The 24,453-nt window shown below is 39.8% G+C and overlaps 1 protein-coding gene across 6 annotated transcripts in view; it reads left to right on the forward strand.

The window, feature by feature from the left end:
- LOC101160104 (pre-B-cell leukemia transcription factor 1) overlaps window positions 1-20,536 on the forward strand; it is a 52,500-nt gene extending 31,964 nt beyond the window's left edge. For 2 of the 6 annotated variants that reach the window (XM_023964994.1, XM_023964995.1), the window contains exons 4-10: window positions 7,879-8,123; window positions 10,062-10,252; window positions 10,428-10,563; window positions 11,845-12,004; window positions 13,487-13,599; window positions 14,596-14,694; window positions 18,652-20,536. In XM_023964994.1, the coding sequence (XP_023820762.1) occupies window positions 7,879-8,123; window positions 10,062-10,252; window positions 10,428-10,563; window positions 11,845-12,004; window positions 13,487-13,599; window positions 14,596-14,694; window positions 18,652-18,744 (1,037 nt within the window). In that variant the 3' untranslated portion in view covers window positions 18,745-20,536. The remainder of the gene's footprint in view (window positions 1-7,878; window positions 8,124-10,061; window positions 10,253-10,427; window positions 10,564-11,844; window positions 12,005-13,486; window positions 13,600-14,595; window positions 14,695-18,651) is intronic. The other 4 variants (XM_023964996.1, XR_002875065.1, XM_023964997.1 and 1 more) reach the window with 4 other exon arrangements.
- Window positions 20,537-24,453: the final 3,917 nt, after the last annotated feature.

Consider the following 24,453-nt stretch of genomic DNA (forward strand, 5'->3'; position numbering starts at 1 on the left):
AGGGCTGGCAACCTTGACATCCAGGTAGACCCTAACAGACTCTGTCACATGATCTCTGCCCAGCCACTTGTCGAGAAGCCCAACCCTCCTCGTCTAGCCCTGCGCTGTGCCTCCAGATGTGGCTTAATTTACTGCGACTCTGCTAATTGCTGTAATTAAGGATTAATTACTGTTAATTACCTTCGCATAAACTCATCAACAGTCAAAGAGCGGGGCCTTATGAAATGTGCCATAAACAGGAACACACACCGCGGGGACTTCAGGAGGATTGTTTCTCTGGACCTCTTGTTTGGTGCGTTGTCCCGGTGCGTGGGGAGGGCTTGTAGGGCAGCAGTTGGGACAGGACATTAACAACCATTGACGATGTCCTCCATGGCTGCTGGTGCTTCACACATCACCTCTTCACCAACTGTTGTCCATGATGGCCCTGGTGCACTAGCATTTGATCAGAGGCAGCTTTTGATTCAGTTCAATTAAAAAAAACTTTTTTTAATTCATAAAAACTTGTCCCATAACTGAAAAGCTTTTTAAGAGACTTAGAATACACTCAGCTGTAGAGGTGTAACAATTCATTTTAACAACGATAATCATAATTTGTGGCTGACAATACCATTGATGGACTTTATTGGTTAATATTAAACAATTATTAAACAATCCGATTTACTAATTTGAAATTGTTCTAGGAAATCTTTAGCCTCAATCTAAATGGTATTTTAACAATATTGAATTGATATGATCGATTTATTTCATTTTGAAAATGATTTTATAATGGCATAGGTCAATTTAATTTGATACTATTAACAAATAGCCTCAGATAAATCAATCTGGTTGGATCGTAGGAATATAAATCAATTAATTGATTACGTCAATTAATCGTTACACCCCTACTGTGCAGCTTTGTTACACAAATTAAATCGTGTTAATTAAGTTGGGTTGTTTTCTTCCTTGGGTTGTTTTGTGTTAAAACATGGATCCCATGTGATGGTGTGTGTACTTGTGTATGAGCATCAACGCATGTAGTATAAGTTACGTATGACACCCACACCGTGATCTTGTATCATCATCCAGCCCCCCCCACCCCCTCGTCCTGTCCGGGCAGCTAAAACTTGGCTTAGCTGGACAGGACAAAAAGAAAAAAAGACATAGCAAGGAAAGCATAATCTTTTCAGCTGTCTTTATGGTCTTCATGGTGGTGCTCCACATGAACAGACATAGGCCTGGAACTAAGATGACAAAGAGCCGTGCAAGTTACAGATGGAAGCAACAAGCCTTCACACTCTTCATAAAAGATATTATTAATCGTGGCTTTGCACCAGAACAAGGAAGGAATATTAGCGTGTCTACTTGGGTGTCATGTTTCCATGAGCTAATCTATATCTGTCACTACTGCAGAGTCGTTTGACCTCAGTGTGAATGCAGATTGTATCAATCTTCTCTTCTGAAGACAAAAGCTTGACACCAGAGTGTGATGTTGGGCTTTTGTGGGTGTGTGTGGAAACATGGAAGTAGTCCTACAGAAAGGCAGGAAATACACTAGGAATAGAATCAAAATAGCGTTATACGGTATGCCCAAATAAAAAAATGACCAATTCCTTTGACAACTTAAAGACCCACTCCAATCATATTTTGATCTGATGTAAAAGCTGTATCAGTGGTCTTACAGTTCAGAATCAGAATTAGCATTATTGGCCAAGGACAGTGCATGTACAAGGAATTTGGCTTTGGTGTCTTGTGCTCTCTTGCAAACTAGAAAGAGATGAAAAAAATTTTAAGGAGTAAGACAGGAGAGGATAAATAATAAAAAGAAAGTACTATGAGGTAGATATATAGGAATATTTGAACATAGCTAAATAAAAAAATGCAACAGTAAAAATGCAACAGTGGTTCTGGTGTGACAGTTTCTGATTACAGCTTCTGATTACATTGTTTTCTAGGACATGGTGTCTGCAGAGTGGCAGTAGTTCATTAGAATTTCTTTTCTTCAGAACAACTGTGTAAGACTTCAACCCTGGAATTCCATTTTTCTTTGAAAGAAACACATCAAAACAAACCGAAACGGTGGATCTGTAATTGGTCTCCCCTTCATCCTTCCACTATAGTGTCGCATGAGATACATAAAGGCAAAGATATCTGAAGGAATATGTTAGGAATGTGCAGCTTTTCCAAGCTGGCTCAGATCAATCCTTTGTGCTCTTTGTATCCTCCTGTGCTCCGTCCTCTGTCCATAGATGTGTCTTTGTGTCTGCTAGCAGGCACCAAGCTCATGACTGCTCTCCAGCTCCTCAGCGTTTCAGCTTCTGCCGTTCACAGTACAGCCCGGAGCTGTTAGAACCGCACAGACTGAGCGTGAGTTTGATTCAATCAAGGAGATATATATTTAAGGCACCTTAAGAAAGACTGACAGCCACAGGCTAATATATTGCCTATTTTGAATAATGAATTATTTTAATGAAGGCTTTTTAAATGGGAGCTCTCTTCGTTGGTGGCAGGGCGGTGCTCCGAATGGTCTTCTCCTCTGGCGCTGGCTGCCTCATTATCAGGCCAGCCCCTCAGGCCTCAAACTGGCCTGCTTAAGCCTCAGATGATGACGATAATTACCGTTATTAGGAGTAGCTGCAGGGGGAACTTGTTCTCAAAAACACCAAGCTGAGTTCTTCCCCTCGCTTGCTGCCGCCACTACTGTCGCATGAGAAACTGCCGATCGCCAGTGGAGAAAGCAGGAGAAGGAAGGAGACAGAGGGAGCGAAGGAAAGAGGAAGGAGGGGATGAGGGGAGCGGCCACCAAATCTGCCTAATGTGACGCCTGTCAGCTCGTCTCCCACCAGCTGTCACCTCCCAAATGCACTGGGGTTCATTTTTTTAATTGACACCTCGCTTTCCTATTCCATTTCTATTTTTCGCCTTTCATTCCCCCTCCATCACTCTCTTAGCCTGTACCATCCACATCTCCTCATCTCTGCCTGTCCCTCCAGTATTCCTTTGGTGTTTTTTTCCTTGTCCTTGGTAACTCCCATCCCCCTTTCCTGCATCAGATACAACATTTCAGCCGTGCCTCCTTTTGCAGATGATGCTCGAGATGTCTGATAAAACGTAAAGCTGTTCTGAAGCTGCTTTATGACTGTGCCCTTGTGTACGTTCATATGATGGGGTGATGGAGAAAATGTTTTGGGCCTCAGAAAGTTCACTGCAAGTCCGCTGACAGTTACATATCCAGCTTTAAGATTGTTAAGCATCTACTGCTCACTATAGAGATTTGGGGTTTAGTCGTTTTTAGAATCATGGATTCAAAAAATATTGGTTGAAGCTAAAACCGGCGGAGCTAAGAACTTGAAATCCTTAAGAAGATAAAATATATGTTGATCATCTGGACTATAACTTTTCACATAAAGCAGCCAAGTATATATTAAAAAAAAATACTTAAGAGGAGTAGTTATTTTCGTTGTTATGACACTCAATAAGACAAAAAGTTGTATCTTGTGGAAAAACAAAAACCTTATTTATGTTCCAAATGTTGATATGCATTTTCCTCAAAGTGAAAAGCAAATCTATGTTTATATATTTAGTTTTTGTTTTTAGCCAAATTTTAAAATTTCTGCCCAGAGAACTGAGAAAAACTCAGAAGAAACCTTAAAAAAGGCTTATTAAAAGCTATAAACATGGGTATACATCAGGGGTCTGCAACCTAACGCTAAAAGAGCCAACTGAATTATTGACATTTTCTATATACCAATTTTACCTTATTTTACTTTTGATAGCACCACATACAAGTTCCTTTCAAAATAAAATTCACCATGTGTTGAAAAGGATCCTCCTGCTTTCATTGAATAAAAAAAGCAAGCAAGGCAAATGAAACATGGTATTTTCCATCTTAATGGCTTTGGTGTACCTTCACCCTGTTTCACCTTTTACAATAGAATATAAACATGACAACATTGGTGTAGAATCAAATTTTTTTTAATCTATATCTGCTTTAACCTTATTCTATGAACAAACCACTCTTACCATAATTTTTCTCAGTTATCTGACATGTTAAAAATGTTTTTCCATAACATAATTTACTAAAACAAATGAATTCAAACTAAAAACCCATATTTTATTGAAATTGTTAGTATTTTATTTAAAGCCAAAGAGCCACAATGGAGAGAGGAAGGAGCCGCATGTGGCTCCAGAGCCTCAGGTTGTAGACCCCGTGGTTTACATGTTTTGTTTGATTTATTAAAGGAAAATTGCTTCACTGTTGATTTTTAGAACCTGCAAGTTAGCTTTTTTTTTGTAAAGACCTACTGCAGTCATCTTTTGATCTATTCCAAAAGTGCTTCCAGGGATCTTTTAATTGTGATTATGCCATTTTTAGCCAAAAGTTGTTTTTTTAAAGTGTCGTTTTGTAGGATATAGTTTCTGCAGAGCGACAACATTTACCTCTGACTTAAGCAAACCTCGCCCCCTCTCCTATCACCCATAACTGAAAGCCAGTTGTTGAAGCTCTCTCCCACAATCTTACATCCTCACACCCACCTCTCAACATGGCCGGTAAACACAGCCGTATAGTTTTGAGCCAGATGTCAGCTCGCACGAGGAAAGCGAAGATGCACATGGATCCATTTGTCTGCCAGGGGATGCATCAGAATGGAGCGGAGCTGGGAGCCTTACGGCCCGCCCAGCAAATTTTCCATGTCACAAATACAATCTTTTTCAAACAGTATGTTTTGGTCACAAAACATTTAGATAAAGAAAATACTCAGACGTGCAAGTTTAAGCTTAATTTTCTTCATATATGTCTTCCATCATCAGAAAAATGCTACGAGAACATGGTAAAAACACCAAAAACACCATTTTTGTTGGAGTGGGTTTTTAACCAGAACAGAATTTAAAACTGCTGGCTTAATTTCAATTGAAAGTCTGTATTTTCAAAGAGTCAAGCTCATCTGGTAACCCTTAAATTGTATTATTTTTCTATCAGTAAAATGTATTAAGCTCTGTTGGGCTTTAGAGGTCTTAGAAATGTATTATTATAGTATATTATAGTTGTTTAAGTGGCAATAACTAAACAAATATTGTTTGTCATTTCAGCACAAATCTAGTGCAACAAGTAATTTAATTTAATCTAACATAATATTCGCCTTCACTAATGGAAACAGCGTTGTTTTAGCGCTGCAGTTCACCTCCACTCCCTGGGTTTGTTTAAAACGGGCAGCGTCTGATGAATGGCGCGTTATTGGGAAAAGTATCAGATGCAGATGAGGGCAGGAGCTGAACTCCTGGAAGGAGTGGGGAGGGTTTGTATTAGTGGTACTTGTCATGTCTCCTGTAAATCACGCTCCTTTTTTCAGGTTGCCGGGTTGTTGTTGTTGTTTTGTCTCAAAATGCTGCGTGGCAGGGATGAATGGTGATGATGTTACATTATCATGTGGCTGTCGCTTTCACTCCTGCTGACTGCTCTGTGACAGGCCCACACGCACGCACGCACGCCGTCACGCTCACACACGCACCCGGGCCTGATTTATTAACTGCTGAAACCCTAGATGACGTGTGCCCACACAATCAATAGGGAGCCCGGCCACTGCCTGGTCCTCTCTGGGGTCATGTGATGTGGATGAGATGGGACACACACACATGTCCAAACTGCAGGGTTCCAGAGTGGATTGCATTACTTTATTGATGAGAAATGGATCCAGTCCAGCGTTAGCTGCTAGCTGCCAGTCAGGGGCAGGAGGAATAAACTTTCATCATGGCTGTCAGAGGCATCACTGCTGTCTGGTTTCATTGTAAATCTTCCTAATTGTGACAGAATACTTCAACATCATTAATTAAACATGCTTTCATTTAAAAGCCCTCGCAGGGCACCAGGCTGGGCAATCAGGGTAGTAAGCCAACGTGCATAGCCGCACATTTGTCCTGTGTGTGACTGGTTCACAACATCATGCGTATTTACGTGTGACTGGTACCTCGATTTCCCCTTTTACGAGTGGGTGGTATAATCGCTGTGTTTATTTCCAGCCCTGTTGTTTGCAAACAGGAGGCAGCGTGAAGTTTGGGCCAGAGCCAGCTCTTAAGGAAGTAAAACCGCCGAGATTAATTTTGTCAATAAACCAAACAAAGGGTTTATTCTTGGAATTCCATTCATTATTTAGCAAACAGCTTGAGAATTGTTTATGATTAAATTTTAATGCTTTTTGGTCAAAAGTGGCCCACATCTCAGAAAGGAAGGACATTTTTACCACAAAGGAAGGGAGAGAATGAAAAAGGGGGAGGAAGTGATAAAAAAATGGAAGGGGGGGGTGGATTGTGTCCTTTCTTTGTTCAATTAAGTCTGTCGGTAATGATCAAGATGAGATGATGGCCATCTTCCTTTTATAGACACTAATCTGAGAGTGTCGGTGAAGTGGAGAACGGCAGAGTGGGATGGGCTTGATGCCTTTGTTGCTACAATGGACTGTAAAAAGTGTTTAAAAGGTTTTTTGTGTTATTGTGCTGCACGTGATTTATTGTAATAGAGGCCACTTTCCTCTGTCAGGTGATTACGTTAATGTATAGTCCATGGTTACAGAGTTCACAATGAGCACTCTGACTGGCATTGAGGTCTAATCGATTTCTTTGCTATTACTGAACAGGAATAAATAAAGCTGATGGCTGTGGTTAGGGTAATTACGCCACAGCACAGTGAATTGTTTGATTTTCCTTATTAATTGTATTTATTTAATCCATTTCATGCTTTTAGTTGTGCACTTGTGGACTTGGAGGGAATGAATAAATCACTCTTTGGCTCATTAGATTCCCCCTCTGGTTGGGATGTGCCACTATTTTGTCAGAATCAAATTGAAGAGTGCTATAATTTCCCGCTGGTGTGATTCACATGAAAAATATCCACATATTCATCTACCGGCCTGTGTGCCCACACACACAAACACGCGCACACACGTGTGCCTGCTCCCCATCTGAACTCCTGACCTTTTCCAGCCGTCTGATAGCCATTGACATTTGCCTCTTGAGCGGAGCTTGCTCACGTGTTGGAGCTGATGGGAATGGATGATGTTGTTGCTGGAGGAGAAAAAGGAGGGAAGGAAAAACGGACTGAAGTGGGGTGGGGGTGGGGGGGTGCAGGGCAGTGTGGGGGTGGATGAAAGGAGGAGGATGAGGGATAGGAAAGCTCCCCACACGGCCCCTGGAATCCATCTGGACCCCACTCCCAGCAGAAAGGTCACAGGCCGCCTGAGCCTTATATCCTCCTTACAAAGGAGCTATCGCTCTGACCCGAGAGTCTTCAGCTGCAATATGGCTTCACTGCCCTGTCATTCCGCCTGTCATTTACCAGAAGCGTCCGTGGTCATCATGTAGGATACGTGCAGTAAGTTGTAGCCCAGTGATAGATGCAGGGATTAAACTGTGCATAAAATGGGCTGTGGCAGGCGGAGCTCCGTCTTTGTCCTTGAAGACAGTGGATGGAATGGAGGGCTGCTCCTGGTTCTCAGCTGCTCTGAGGAAAGGAAACGCGGGATGTCTGCTTCTTTACCGAGGGAGCCTTCTGGTGGCTGAAAGAGGGACGGCACGCTGAAGGCGAAACACCTGTGCGTTTAAAAACAGCAAACACGTGATATAGTGTGATATAGTGTTGATCCAGCACAGAGTTGGCCAAATCGTTTTCTTAGAATGGGAGATCAGATATGATATTTTTTGTCACCTTTTTGTCACTCTGCTGGGAAACTAATGTTTTATGGCTTTAACTTTTGAAAACACTAACATATTTCATGATGCTTGTCTCGTAGGATCAGCTACTAGAAGTCCAAACCCATTTTTCAAACTCTTGCCTTTAAAATATATGAATAAGGAGTCCGCCTTAGAGTCTCACTTTTCAAAAGGACCCTGTTCTCTCCTCCGCAGTGCTCAGTATCCGTGGTGCGCAGGAGGAGGAGCCTCCAGATCCCCAGCTGATGAGACTGGACAACATGCTGCTGGCAGAGGGCGTGGCCGGGCCGGAGAAGGGTGGTGGGTCTGCAGCTGCGGCAGCTGCCGCCGCCGCCACGGGTGGCGTTGGTGCTGACAACTCAGCCGAACACTCTGACTATCGGGCGAAGCTGTCTCAGATCCGGCAAATCTACCACACAGAGCTGGAGAAATATGAACAGGTGGGGAGGCGGTCGTATTGTTTCATATTTTGCATTTGATCACGTCTGATATTCACCCTGGATTATTTCATGCAAGCATATTGAGAAATCATGTTAATAATCATAATAATTTTGTTTTAAATAAACAGAAAAAAATATGCCCCTTGTTGACGCGCCCATGAGCAAACAGGTTTTAAAAAGAATTGCCCTCCTGCTAAACCATAGAAGACAAATACCTAACAAATCTGTTTTGTTTTTTAAATAAGTAAACTTTTGTTCTTTTTTATAAATGCATTTTAAACATTATAGAACATTTTACACAACGTAAAACACATTGGAAAACAGAAAACCTGTCAATCCTTTAAACCTAAATCTCAAGTTATGTCCAAATCCCCTCTTCACTCCTATTAGTGCTTCTAAAAGCAATTGGGACACCTTTTTTTGTTAAACTGCAAATTTCTTGAAGTAAAAACCTGATAAATATTAAAACTTTACGAAAACTATTTATGAATCCATTACGTTCTAAAGATGAGATTTATTATTTGCACATGATAATCTTTCGAATGCAATGCATTCTGGTCTATATTTGCTAATGATTTTTCACATAGGCTGCTTGGAAATTTCTAGGGCACTTGATATTGTAGATTTGGAAAACCCTGCAGAATGATGGGTAAGTAGTGAAGGGATTTGGACATAACCTTAATTTTAAAACAAATAGATTCAAGATGCTTGATGTTTGAGAAGGTAAAGGGTCAATATTTTTTTTATTTATTAATATTTTTTGTTGTTAGTTTTTTTTAAGTCTGAGATTTGTATTTTTTCACAGTATTTTGCTGTTTTTGATTTAGTGATGGCTTGCTAAAATGTATATTTCTATTCTCTTTAAAAACTGGGATATTCGACATTGCTGTCAAAGGCCACCTAATTTTAAAATGTTTGGTTAGCTCAATAAGATTTTTTATGGAAGCAAACCAATGTTGGCATGTGATGGACGGCATAAATGTGCTTTTGGAAGCGTTAGGAATTGTATTTTTTAATGTATTCTCACTTTTTTTTAAATAGAAGTTCAAAAATTTTATAATGCTGGTCACCTTTAGAAGACTTGCTCTATAAAACGTTAACACCGCCAAAATACATTTCAGAGTGTTTGGAGTGGGCTTGCTGGGTTGAAACAAGCTAAGCATGGAGAGATGCTATCTTGAGTAGGCGAGCAGCTATTGTATCAGTCACACTCCGGCTCTCTTTCAAACACTGTAACGTCTTGTCATTCCCTCGGAAGTCAAAGCGTTGTGGGTTTGTCATCTTCTCCAAGGAAGGCTAGTCATCGCTAACTGTCACAGTCAATATACACCTGAGCATTTTTGTGTCACCATGCAATGTACACCCCGTGCGTATGAGTGAGCAGTGTCTAGCGTGTGTGTGCGAGCTGAACGGCTGCTCGGTGCATCACTTTGACTGACGTAACCCTGGTGTTGACAAGCAACAGACACCTTGACTCTGAATGCAGTCATATCCAGTGACTGATTCAGACAGAGAGAGAAAGAGGTAGACGGAAAGATGGAGTGAAAAGAGAAGGAGACAGTTTAAACCTCTTGAACGTGAACAGGACTGAAAGCCTGCTGTCATTTTACATTTCTTTTCACTTGTCACATTTTCTCTTCCATTGAAGACAAGTCTTTTTTTAATATTCAGAGCACCGCCAGTCTCGCTGCCTTCGCTGTATGATCACATTTGTTTGGCTTGAAACATCGCCCTGTCTTCTACTTTATTTCAGACTCCTCTTATTACCCTCAACGCCGCTGCTACTGTTAGGCTGCAAGCATGCTTGTATTAAGCTGAGGCCCACCAGCGAGGGTGCCGCCTCGCCACAATCCAATTTCAGCCTCTTCCTCTGTCTGACGCCGTTGAGCTGGGGTGATGGTTATTCTTCTTATGAATCTTGTCTGTCTGTTCATCCAGGCGTGCAATGAGTTCACCACCCATGTGATGAACCTGCTGAGGGAGCAGTCTCGAACACGACCCATCTCGCCCAAAGAGATCGAGCGCATGGTCAGCATCATCCACCGCAAGTTCAGCTCCATCCAGATGCAGCTGAAACAGAGCACCTGCGAGGCCGTCATGATCCTGCGCTCACGCTTCCTTGATGCCAGGTGTGGTAATGTGACAGTGTTGTAATGGATTCCACTGTTTCAGGTGGCCATCCCTTTCCCAGACCCAATTTTTTTTTCTTTATCTTAATGCTTTAGGTTTTTTTTTTTTTTGCCTGAATTATTTCTCTAATTAGCTTGTCTTTGTTTCTTTTTTGTTTTTTTTTTTGTTTTCCAGACGAAAGAGGAGGAACTTCAACAAACAAGCAACAGAGATCCTAAACGAGTACTTTTACTCTCACCTCAGTAACCCGTATCCCAGCGAAGAGGCCAAAGAGGAGCTGGCCAAGAAATGTGGCATCACTGTGTCACAGGTAACCAAAATAAATTGAGGAAATCAGAAACTTCAATCAAGGCTGTTAAAGTCAAGTGTTTCTAGTTACCTTTCACATTAAGAGGACTTTTCCGAAAGAAATACAGTGTTCCCCCGCTTATTCGCATTTTAATATTTACAGTTTCAAAAATTCGCAAAATTTTATTTTCTGTCATGTGGCTCCTCCGGTTCATCACAGAAGCCAGGACACTTTCAATGAGACTTTTACGTCCGAAGGCCAGTCGGCTTCCTTGCCAGCTGCTAAAGAATATTAAACAGCGAGCAACAGCTGGTTCCACCGGTTCCTGAATCACTATAACTGAAGTTTGTGCAGAAAATATCCTGATACACTAGAGAGGATAAAAGCAAAGAATTATTATAATCAGGATGAATGAATGATGGATGTAAAGAGCCTCTTCTGGAAGAAGTGACGCTCAAAACACACTGCAGCCGCACTGATGCGCCGTGCCCGACGCTCAAATCGCGCTGCATGAACTCTTACACTAAACTGATGAAGGAGGAAGCACGGGCTCCTGCTTTTAAGGCACAGAGTGACACTCCTAAAGTGCATCATAAAGTACGTTACGGTAAAGTCAATTGCTCTGAATAGAAAAAATAACTCTTCATGCTGAGCAAAATGTCAGTGTTCTTTAATAAAAGTCTTACAAAGCATCAGAAATGTTTCAGTAGGGTTTTTGATCGGTGACGGACATTCTTCGGTTGTGGGGGTTCTCCATATTCGCTGATTCTGTGTATTTGCGGATGTCCCTGGTTCCTAGCCCCCCGCAAATACGGGGGGAATACTGTATATAAGCGAATGAACTTTAAAACCCCTTTTGTGTTGACAAACCTGTGTTTGGGGGGACTGGAGAGATAAACAGCCCAGACGTAAGACCATTATTTCACTTTGGGTCAAAAACGTTTCTTTAACTTATATATATATATATATATATATATATATATATATATATATGAGTTTTATATTATCTTGACATCTCAGTAGTAAAGATAACAATAAACATAAATTTCGATAAACTAATTTTAATAGAATATTTATGCTGTGTTTTAATGAACGCACCACAATGTTGGTTATCTTTTCTTGCAAACATTTTTAGCCCCACAAATGCAGCCCAGGTCAGTAAACAGCAGAAGAAGCCACATAAACATTCACCTGTCATCATACCCTTTCAAATGAAAGCAGGAACCGTTTGAAGAAGCGTCAGAATGTTTGATCGTGCACCTGTAAATATTGTTCTAATTGAGCTCACTGCTGTCTTCACAGGTATCAAACTGGTTTGGGAACAAGAGAATCCGATACAAGAAAAACATAGGCAAGTTTCAGGAAGAGGCCAACATGTATGCGGCAAGGACCGCAGTCAATGCAACCAGTGTGTCGGCTCACGGCAGCCAGGCCAACTCCCCATCAACTCCCAATTCAGCAGGTTAGCGTTAAAATTAGGTTTCCGAATGGGGAAATTTTGCCCTTTTTTATTTATTTTTTATATACCGTATTTTTTGGAGTATAAGTTCCAGTCTTTTTGCATAGTTTGGGGGGAGGTGACCTATTCTAAGGTGCGACTTATGTGGGATTTAATAAAATAACTAAACTCACTCATGTGTTTGTATTTTCCCACTAACAATCACTAGAGGGCACTGTAGGTCTGTGTATCAGTATTTGCAACACTTTGCAACGCAGAAGAAGAAGCACCGTTCACTCTCGGCGGAGTTGTTCAACACAAACGAGGAAGAATTTAATGGATTTTGTGATTTAAAGTGATATAAAGTTTAGTTGCAAGTCTTTATGTTTTTGCTATCTTAATAATTGCTCATATGTTTAGCTGATATATATACTAGACATATTTTCAATGTTTCATGTAGCTAAATACGGTTATGATAGGGAAGTGTGCATCTTCATCACATATTCAGTTTATAATTGTTAATAATTTGCCTTTCATGATAAATCATCCGTTATTGGTCCCATATTTTGTTAAAAGAAATTCCTCCAAAAGTGCAGCTTATAGGCCTATATGATTTTTTTCTTCTTTATCATGTATTTTTTGCATTTTCTGAGACTTATTGTCCAAAAAATACGGTATCTCAAGATTTTTTTTATAAAAACAGTGCAGAGTTATGTGCACGGTCATGTTCTCACACGTGAACGACTATTTCAGAATTCAGTCTCTGGTGGTGCTTTATTTAGACCAACAGAACGCCCCTTTTTTTCTAACGAATTCAAAGATTCCCGTTTGCTTTCGAGCTGTCCTTGATCCATTTCTTTGCGCCCTCTTTTGCCGTTTCCCTCTCTCTCTCCCTCTCTGCCTCTCTTTCATTTTCTTTTTCCCTCTCTCTGTTATTGACCTCTTGGTCTTGCGGACGTTAATTTTTCCTGCCTCTTGTCCGGTTGACCTCATGGATGCCATTAAGCTGCTGGGAGGGCAAGCAAAGTCTTCTGTCATATAGAGACTTTGCAACTGTATTGGATTAGGACCGGGTGTTGAAATCAAGTTATGCGATGGTCTCTTTACATCTGGGGAGCTGGGGTCCATTAAAGGACGAAGACAATTCTTTGGGTCTTCCTGCACATCAATTACTGCTTCCTTAATGAAACACTAGCAACAGAGACGTTTAGCGGCAGCATAATCCATCGCTCTTCTTTTAACTTAAGCAGCTTGCAATGGAAATATGTCTGATGCTCTAAATGTTTTTTTTTTCCTTTGGCGTTCTGTTATGTTCTCATGTGCAAGTCTATAGGAAAAGCTTAAAGACGATGCCTGCCGGCCTATCAGACTAACCCACTTAATGCACTTTTGCTCGTGCATGATCATTTTAACTCCTCTGTCCCTTTCTTCTCTCTGTCCCTTATCTTCTTTCTTCTAATCTTTGTCCTGCTCTCCATCTTCTTCTCTGCTTCTGTGTATTCTCAGGTTCTGCTGGCTCTTTTAACATGTCAAACTCCGGAGACTTGTTCATGAGTGTGCAGTCCCTCAATGGGGACTCATACCAAGGGGGGCAGGTTGGGGCCAACATACAATCCCAGGTAGGCGCCTCTGCAAGACTAGCGTGAAAACGTAACAGAAACTGGAGAAAATTCTTGATCCCTGTACCGCTGACCGGTCCAGCACTTTGGAAGTCCACATGAACTTGACCTACACAATGAACTAGAGGTCAGACTTAGCCTGAAGCTTTGCATTAATGCAGAAACCATTGTCATGCCACATTTGAATAGACGACTGCAGACAGTTTTGGAAACGTTGCAAAGCTCATCAACACTCCTGACAAGAGGTCACATAGCCACTGGTGCACTGTGGCTGTGTGACCTTGCCCCAGTAGACGGTTAAGACCAACGCCGCGTTACAACTCTCACCACAGATTAAGATATCACCACCAATGGTGGTTTCCTTTTTTATGGTTTTGATGCTATCAGCATCATTTTATTCTCACCATCTCAACTTTTCATATCATATTAGTTCAGCCAGGGCTTTAGTTTTAGAGGGAAGAACTCTCATAGCGGGATTTGGAGAAACAGTGAGGTTACAAAACAGAACGGTCTCAAACCTGTAAAATTTATAAATAAGAAGCAACTATATCCATCAAAGTATTGAAGGAACCAAAGGAACTTCAATATCCTGGATAAATAGGGAACAATGTCATGAGCATAGTAATAGCTTAATTAATAAAACAAATTTGATTTAACAATAATTTAACTTGTTATTTATTTTAGTTTTAGAGGCAAACAATACCAACAGGATTCTGTAGTTAAATGGAGCTACAAGTACTCTGTTTGGTTGCATAATTTTAGCTGCAACTTGATTTATTATTAGTTTTTATCTGAAATGGTTTTTGTGTTTTGTGCTTTGCCTTTTACTGTTCCACTATCAAGCTTGTATTAGCAGCCAAATCATTCTTATTCGCTGTTTGTAACCTTTTCCTGTTTGTGATACCCTTTTCCTATCAGACTGACCTTTCCTTGCTGTCTTTGTTATCCAGAGCTTTTGTCTGACCAGGCCTTTTGTCTGTGTCCCTCCTGTTCCAGGTGGATACCCTTCGCCATGTTATCAGCCAGACCGGCGGATACAGTGACAGCCTCGCAGCCAGCCAGATGTACAGTCCACAGGGCATCAACGTAAGACCTGTAAACAATCTCCTGCTCTTTTTCTAACATTTGTTTTTATTCTTTGCTTGAAAATAAATCCCTGGGTGAAGGTTTTGTGTATTGCCATCGAAGTCTGTGTGCACGTTGAGATAATGCTTGGCCGCTGTTCAGCCAAACCCCCCCTCCCCTTGCTACACTCATGCCCTATGTTGTAGCCAATGAAGCAGCTACCAGGCTGAGTACAAGCTTGATGTGCTCCTAGCCTGTCGGAGGGTATTAGCATTAGTGAGGCACCTGCAGTCGACGGCAACAAGGACACAGGTGTCACCCTCCCTCACCCTGCTGCTCTCTCTTCGGCACAACCTGGAAAGTCCTCCTCAAAGATCAGCTCCTAAGAAAGATTCTCCCAGTTTCGAATTCTTATGAAAACTCCTTATCGAGCCCTCTCAAAGGCCGGACCAGTTGCCTCAATCTCCTTTCAGGGCTTGTTGGGCGGGACTGGTGACACTTGAGGCGGTGTGTTAGTATGTAGATCCACAGCGACAGGCTGTGCCGGGCTGAGCAGAATCAATACGACAGTCACAGGGACACAGAGAGTTGGGCTTTGGGCTAGCAGTCCAAGCACATTGGTCAGATCAGTCATCCACAGGAACAGCAGCACTGACAGCGAAGCCTGGAACTCCCCTCGTGCTAAAATAATACAAACAATGCCTTCGGTTTGTTCTAGAATGCAACAGGCTCGATTAAAAGTTTTGTCAAATAAGAAATACGTTGGTTTAGACCAAAATAAATGGAAAAATCTTTTTTATGAAAACTCAAGCAGTTGTTTGATTTGTTTGTTTTTCAAGAATTGATTTTGCTCATTTTAAGACCCACTATAATCAGCTTTTTATCAATTATCAAAGCATTCAGAGTGTTTTTATTCATGTGTATGTGGTTTTTAGTTAATATTGGAAAAATATGAACTAAACGTCATTTTTTTGGACATATTTTCTGCTGAGTAATCCATTAGAAGTCTGCCTCTGAGTTGTGGGTTGGACCGTTGACGTCCCCAACCCTAAGTTTACACACTCTCCCTCTAGCTTATAGCCCCATAAAGATGGCTAGCTACTTAGTCGTACAGTTTTGAGCTTGATGCCAGCTCGGGCGAGGAAAACGAAGGCGTACATGGATCTATTTGACTGCAAGTGGAGGCATCAAAATGGAGTGAAGCAGAGAGTTTTGGGCCTGCCCAGCGTAGATCCTATGTCACAAATAAGCTCTTTTTCAAAAAGCATTTTTTTCTGCTCTGATTGATCAGAATTTGAATAAAGAATTACTCAGAAATGCAGTTTTAACAGTAATTTTCTTTAAATAAGTCCTCCATCATCAGAAAAAAACTAAATATTTAATCGGAGGGGGTCTTTAAAAATGATTTTAGCTACAGGTTTCATTATGCCTTCATTGGAACATGGTGAGTGACAGCTTAGTATAATTGTTAGTTTTTGTTTTATTTTTCTATGAATAAAAATTTGCACTAAAAAACTGTCAGAACTTGATATGAGGGTTCTGTTTGTGTTTTGCATTGCAAATACACTGGTAATTAAATTTAATGAGATTCAAGCCTCAAATTAAAAAGGCAACATTTAAATTTGGATTTATGTGTCAGGCTAATAAAATGCAGTCTAAAAGTCATGTTTTACCTGCAGAAAATGTTAAAGAAATCTAGAAAGACGTTAAAAGAAAAAGAAAAAAGGCACAAATGTGTGGTTTTTACTAAATCTTGTGAATGAAGTTTAGTATTTATGGAGCCCAAATTACATTTCTGTCTGTGAGAAATACTGACTGAGCATTTGTGGTTCACCTCTTCTCCTTGAACAGCAATTACTCCCCTTAAATTGCTGGTGGGGTCTCTCTTAGAGAGCGAAAATGTATTTTTTTCTTCCTTTTCTTTCTTATTCTTTTTTGCTACTGACTGAGATGACAGACAGTCTTTACGCAAAATAACAGGGTTTGGAAATAAGAGGCTGCCAAAGCAGATTCCCAGCACTCACTAATAGCATGGAAATTGCAATTAATGTCCTAAATGGTCTTTAGCCGACCTTTTATCGTCATTTGAGATGGTTTCCACTTTAAATAGCTTTTTATTTGATAATGTATTCTTTTTATAAACCATCTCTGGGGTATATTCTAGAATAAATCAAAGCTTTGTGGGCTCCGTGCTTCATCTCCTTTGTTAATTTCACATTATGTCAGCTGTGTGGAAAGAACAATGAAAGGAAAGGAAGAAAATAGCCTTTAAGTCTTTCAAGTTTTTAGCGCCATGTCATCTTTTTTTTTTCTTTTTTGTTTTTTTTTAATAGCGTCAACAGTGATTTGAAAGCCTTTGAAAGGTAGTTTGAGTGAACGATTTTCCCTGTTTAGAACTTATAGGTACACAGAAAAATAATCTATTTTTTTCTGAAGCTGGGAATGTTTTTTGAGCTTTTTTCAGTCAAAAGACGTGGGCATGGCACAGAACCTCCTTTCTAATTTATTTTACTGAGTGCTGTTGCTAAAATTGCTTTTTTATACCCGAAAGCTTAGCTGAAATTCACCGGCATGAAAATAAATGAATGCATTTCTATCATTTCAAAGTTAACCAAATGAAACACAACCCCAGACAGGTATTTGAACCGGTGACAAAATATTTTATAAGGTCATTTTTAGCCTCCCTAACAGTTATTCTCGTCAACTAGAAAGAAACAATCATCAAGCAGATAATCTGTCAGATCATCATTTGTCTTTAGTTTCTGGTCACCAAATGCCCGTCTGCCTCCATCCTCATCCTAACAGAGCTGGTAACTAACACCTCTCCAATGACTGAAGAACATCACTCTCAGCCTTATTATTCGTCACACAACCTGGCATTTGCAGAAAAAACTGTTGTCCATCAGTGCAGAAAGCAATCCTCAGGGTGGTGTCTTCACAAAAAATGACAGATAATGATAAATTCAAGATACATGCATTTTGAATATTTTTTCCTAAAGTTATTTCCAGTTTTAATCATGTTCAACCATGCAATAAATCTCTTAAAATATTCTCAGAGCAATCTCAAATTTGACTTAATATTCTCTATTTAGTTTGCAAGCATCAGATAGTGTATGAAATTTGAGGCAGTGCTGTGAGGGATCAAATGCCTTAAAACAGAGTTTTATAGTTACCGTATATGTAAAGCTGTTTGAATTGTGCTTGAAATGTGCTCTACAAATGAGCTTTCCTTGCCTTATGACTGATTGAAAAAAGGGGAGGGGAGACTTCATTCTGTCTCTAGCCAGCTGAAATGGAAAGCTGCTCTTCTTCTTCTGGATGCTTGAAATTCTGTTTATGACAAAAATAAAATCTTGTAGAGACAAACACTCACTGTAGGCCAATCTGACTGTGCCCAGTCCAGGTGTGCAGAGAATGAACGAAAGGAGGTTTTTTTGCACGAGTTGTTGCACCTTGAGAGAAAAAAGGTTTGTTGTTTCCACGACAAAAATCCATTTTCTCACCCTAAATTATCTACTGGTTCATTTTTAAAACCTTTGTTTTTTACTCCTTTTTGCCTTGTCGTGGTCCTTTTTTTGTTTAGATCTTTAATCCACTTTAGTTTTACATACATTTAACCAAAGAAAATCAGGACGAATGTCAAGAGGCAGCAGCAACCCGGGGTCAATCATGTACCAGATTTATACCCCACATTCATTAGCTTTGTTATTCAATTGGCATTACCTGAAGGTTTTGTTAATTTTAAATATGTGAAAGGTTTTTGCATTTCTGAACCCTACACTTGTATGTAACGTACGCATTTTATTAGTTACGATGTCTGAAATATGTTTGCTTGCTGTAATACACTAAAGCAATCTGCTTTTGTTAGCTTATGTCAAACCCATGTCTCTTAAAAGAAAGAAAGAATTTGAATTTCTACATGTAGATTTTGACATTTCTCCTCTCTGTGTTATGATAATTAAATAGTCTTCTTGTGTTTTGCTGCAGACAAACGGTGGCTGGCAAGATGCTCCGACTCCTTCATCAGTGACATCGCCCACAGAAGGACCCGGAAGCGTTCATTCAGATACTTCCAATTGAATATGTACATCTCTACTCCTTACCCACAGAAAACAAAAACAAACAAAAAAACTAAGAAAAGAAAAAAGACCACGGACTGATGTCGCATTTAAAGGAATTCGCTGCTCTACAGTTTGGCGAAGTCCTGTGAAATCCTAACCAGAAAAAATGAAATTCTGTTTCTCTGCTTCTAAAGGTCGGACTTTTGGGATACAAATGAGAAGTTTCACAGTAAAAAGTCAATATAAATTGCAATGATTCAAGAGTTTGTACAGATTTCACATTATAATCAGAGGGCTGGGGTTACTTATTCACTCATTACGATGAAATGAAATGTTAAACGAATAAAGTCATTGGTTTTAACTGAAAATACTTCCTTCTACCTCTCAGCCACTAAGAAGAGTAGAAAAAACCATCAGTGATCATTATCTGTTTTTTTGTAAAAATTGAACTTTTGTCTTTGCAAGCAAGAGGCACATCTTCTTACTTACATTTTGTTGTCTCTCACCTATTCTATGGTACGCCATTTAGACTTAAATATTGCTCAGTTGTTTACAATGTGTGCTTGACAAAAGTATGTCCATCTTTCCCCCCCTGTCTCCGACGAGTCAAAACTGAGTTCTGTTTGGAGATTTTGCCTCTAAGGTAAACCTGTGAAGTATGTTATCTGTAAAACAATAAATAAATACTTGTCATCAAATAAGACAAGCTTGACATCATTCATTAAGAGGCAAAAGATATGGAGTTGTTTTTCATAATGTTGGCTCGGCTTCCTTTTATCCTACCGGTAGAAAGGCAGTTGCAGGAAAAAGCTGATTAACTGACATAATTTTGTCAAACTGTGGGTCTGGACAGGTGTTCATTTTCTTCATTATCTCTTCAGAGGACTGTGACAGTGCCAAAACGCTCTTGCAACCAAAACAAGACAGTTTCATTTAGTCAAAAATTGATTCTTCATCAGCGTCCGCTTCATCCTGATTAGGGTCAACCCCAGCTATCACAGGGCAAACCTGACCCAGTCGCCCATTTATCGCAGGGCCACAAACAAAGTCCTAAGGGGCTAGTTAGAGTCTTTATTAAAAAAAAAAAAATCCCCCTACTCTTTATTTCTCTGTTCACCCCGTGAGCTTCTTTTGCAAAGAGGTGATCCGGCAGTCAAGAATTTCTGTTTGACAGAAAAGATTCTCAAAAGAAATATTTTTTCTCGACGCAGAGGCACGTTAGTCAAAGATGTCTGTAATTGAGTTTCCAACATATAAAGCCACAATTCACGTAAACAGGAAAGTCATTACAGTAATTGAGTCTTACTTGCTCACACAGAGGACTCTCGATCCTGATCCTGCAGCAGGTCTAGAGTTCTCTCGGAGCTTAAAGCTGGTCTTCGGTGTGAAGGAGACCGCTCTTGGCCAGTTTCTGCAGACGATGCCCTCTGCGTTTGTTTAATCTCCCTCCTACAGAGCAAATACCCAAACATAGAGTAAACTGAGACCAGTTTGGGTTTGAACCTGGATCTTCAGGCTGGTATCATGAACAAAATTTAACTGCAGCGCTTACGACTGGACAAGATTTTTTTGTGAAATGAATTGATGTGCAGTCCAACCTTGTTTATAGTTCTTTTCTTTCCACATTGTGGTTTAATTGTTTTTGGGTTTGGTTATTTTTATTTTGAATGCGTAATGTATGCTCCTTTTTCTTTTCCCCGCTGTTCTTGTGAATTTGCTCCTGAGCTTTTAACATGTGTTTTGTGCACCCTTGTGCTTCACTTGCTTTGTTGGAAAGATTTCTCGACATATTAAAATTATATATAATACAATGCTCTTTTCATTATTATTATTATTATTATTAGGGGGTTTCTGAGGAAGTATTACTAATTTGGTCACAGACAGACATCAGTATCTGTCAGTTGGGTCAGCTAAAAGTCAAATAAGCATTGCTGTAACCCTTGTGCTATCCTAGGCACCTTAACATTGGGGGTTGGGTCATCTAGACCCACTAGACAGTGTGCTGAACCTTTTTTCTTCAATGATTTGTGAACCTCACTGGTGTCCATGGATAACATGAAATCTTCCCACCTTTATCCACCTTGTCATGGTAGGGAGAACACGTCAATGTAAGGGTGGGGTCATCTAAGATAGCACAAGGGTTAATAGAATAAAACACTAAACCCCTGATCTTTTCTTGTTTTTTTTTATTTCAAACTTTAAAAATAAAGAGATGTGACAATAATAATTACAAAACATAGATAAATCAAACTCATTTCAAATATCAAGTCATAAATTGATTAAAAATTAAGAAAAGAAATGAATGGAATTTAAAAGATGGTGATTTAGTTTTTGCACACACACACAAAAAGCTGTATTTTATTGTAAGTAGTATTTTTTAACAATTTTTTAAAATTAGTAATATTTTTAGGTTTATCTTTAAACATAATTTTGATACATCAGAATTAAATAACTTACATCATAAAATTCTTCCAAAAAAATTTAATTATCTAATTTTCTGCCATTTTATTTTAGTTTTAGCAAAAAGAGAAACTTTACTGTAAGTTGCATTTGACCATTTAGTGAAACAAATTCACATTTTAACCCTTGTTTTTTTTTATACCATTGAAATAAAATGCCTTTGATATAAAATTCTTCATAAATAATTAAATTCGTTTTTATTTTTCTGTCATTTTGCAGTGCAAACCTCATCAAGCCTTCCTCTTCAAGACAAACTTCAAAAGCCTAAAGTGTTATCCCAAATCTGCTTAGCCATTCTTTAAATAATGTTTTCCTGTCCAGGGTGAAAAAGGTATCAGGCACCAGAATTTACTACAGAAGAATCTTTCAATGAGCTTTATCTAAAAACCCTAAAAAGTTGCATTTGACCGTTTCTTTAAACATACTTTTTTGAATTGGCAAATGTATTTGTTTTGACCATTAAAACATTTTAACTCCTTGATACCTGAATTTGTCTGCAGTGATAAAAACAAAATTAACTTCCATTTTTGTTTTCAAGTAGATGCTGTTTGATGTACGGTATATCATCCTCAATGGGTGTTAAGGAGGCAACCCAGGTTTTTAATATCAGTAAATATGATGACTTTGGGTTAGGATTAGTTTTTTTGCTCCACGGTTTAATAGGCAACAAATAGATTTTTCAACGAACTTTATTCAAAAACACAAAAAGTTGCATTTGTTCATTGACTTTTATTCTGCCAGTTTTTAGATAAATTATAATTTTAAAAAACTGTATTATAATCAGATAAAATGTATCTCAACATAAAGCAAAGGGGGTGGGGGGTTTACAAGACAGCTCACCAGCATGATTTCAATAACATCTGAATGATAACTGACCCCATTAAAATGCACCACATAACTTAACCCATAGCTGGCACTTAATCAATAATTGAATGTGCCAAAGCTTTATCCCACTGCTGGGTTTTAGAGGCACCTCTGTTTCTATGCAGACACTTAATATATTAAATGAGTGATGAAATCATAATATTACATCTGCATTTCAGAGAAAAATGGGCTCCCGAGTGCTGGAATGGGTTTGAGGTGAAGGACTCTTGTCAGGTTAAGTACCAGAGGCACATTTAACAGAACAAAGGAATTCACATTTTCAAAAATGGCCTGTTTCAACTTGGCCATCGGCGAGTCCTGACCTGCATCCCACTATCACCTTTCAAGACAGCTTAAATCTGCCTCCATAAAAAAAAAGAAACTCCTGGGAAGTTTAAAAACACAAAAATAAAAAGGAGCAAAGTACTTCTGTTTTTTTCTTCTTATAGAAATGTTCTTTTACAAGGATTTATTTCAGTTACCAAAATAAAAGCCTTATGATTCACAACATTTACTATGCACAGGTGGACCAGGTCCGTAAACACATTTCCACAGAGCAAGGCTTATGTAACGTTAGCTTGCTGCATATAGAAATGCCAAGAATGTTAAATATATTTAGGTCACATTATTCTTTGTTTTGCTGTCTGCCAGCATTGATATCAAAATCTGATAGAGGAAAAGGATGGAGATATCTTCTATTCCAATTCTGCAAACAACACTCCTGACATTATCCCACTGGACAGTTGCATGTCTGACAGAATTACTTTCATAGCAAGTGAATATTCATAATTGGCCAAACAACAGGAGCGAGGGTGTAAGGGAGCAGTTGGCGGTAAAGTCTGCAGACGGTCACAGGCCTTGACTGCTGAGCGAGTGTGAAATGCCAAAGCCAGACTGCTCCCATGCACCCCGAGGGCAGCGGAGGAACCGGCCGGCTCTCGCCAGCAGAGAGGGAATCAAAAACAATCTGACAGGACTTCGTCCAGAAACATCTTCTGGCTTTGTGCAGAAGCTCTGCTGTGCCGTAGATGAGCCTGATTGTTCCTGTGTCAAGCCTGCAGCCTCATTCCTGCAACAGAAAGTCAACCTATCAAGAGAGAGGTGGCCTTTGATGGCACGTTTCCTTTTGAGATTTTATCCTGTGTTGGGGCTTTAACACATCTCTGTTCCTTTGAGGTGGTGATGACAGTCCGCAGTGATGATTGGAATCTAATGTTGCTGTTGACATCTGCATCCCCAGCTGTCATTGCAACGCTGTTTAAATTACAGCTGCCGTGGAGGGGCAAGGGTGGGTGGCCCAGACACCTTGTCTCCCCTTTTCAACAGAGGCCGGCAGACTGCTCTAATCTGTAATGACACAACAGCCTAGACCCTGCTGCTACTGCTGCTGCTGCTGCTGGACATGCTGCCCACACAGGTCCCTGGGTGGTTCGTCCACAATTCACTTATTCACACACTGTCACACTGAAGCAGAGCACATTTTCTGCATAAGACAGGGCTTGCAACATGCTTTTTTTGTTTGCCTCGCAGAATTACACAATAGCTTTTAACCAAATGTGACAATTCTGAGATTTTTAAGTTACACAACAAAAGAAACAATGTCCCCTCTTTCAAAAAAAAAAAAAAATGGGAAAGAAAAGAAAAAGAATTTGTCTTTTTTTCCTCCCACTAGATGGTGATGTTAACCCAAAGATGTGAGTTTGTTAGAGACAATTTGGAGATCTAGGTGGGCAGAATTTCCTTCTGGGGGACAAAACGACCTAAATCACGCCAAGCAAATCTGAAAGTTAAAAAGCAACTTAATATTAATGATTTTTACTAATTAAATGCAGCCTGTGATGTTTTGATTTACTGCTCCCAGAAGCACTCAAAAAAAATAGTTTTTTAGTGAGTCTTTTGGTGTTCTGGCTTTGCAAAGAACACCATCACATTGCACAGTGTGATGCAACAGCTAATGTTAATTAATATCAAGTCAGTAACATCAGCTGCATTTTACCATCTGAAAAACATTGCCAAAATCAAAAAGATAATGTCAAAGCCAGAACTGGAGATACTTGTTCATGCATTTGTCTCCAGTAGGTTAAACTACTGTGACGGCCTGCTCACCGGCCTCTCCAAACGAGCTGTAAAACAGCTTCAGTACATCCAGAATGCTGCTGCTCGAGTCCTGACATCTCTGACATGTTAGTGCCATATGAACCATCTCGTACTCTGAGGACCTCAGGGACCGGCCTCCTGTTGATTCCCAGAGTCAGAACTAAACAAGGGGAATCAGCGTTTCAATATTCTGCAGCTAAAATCTGGAACAGCCTCCCTGAAGTCGTAAGACAGGCCTCTTCTGTGTTCATGTTCAAATCTAGACTTAAAACATTTCTGTTTAGCCGTGTATATGACTGAAAGGTCC

This window comes from Oryzias latipes, chromosome 17 (assembly GCF_002234675.1).
Source record: "Oryzias latipes chromosome 17, ASM223467v1".
NCBI lineage: Eukaryota > Metazoa > Chordata > Actinopteri > Beloniformes > Adrianichthyidae > Oryzias > Oryzias latipes.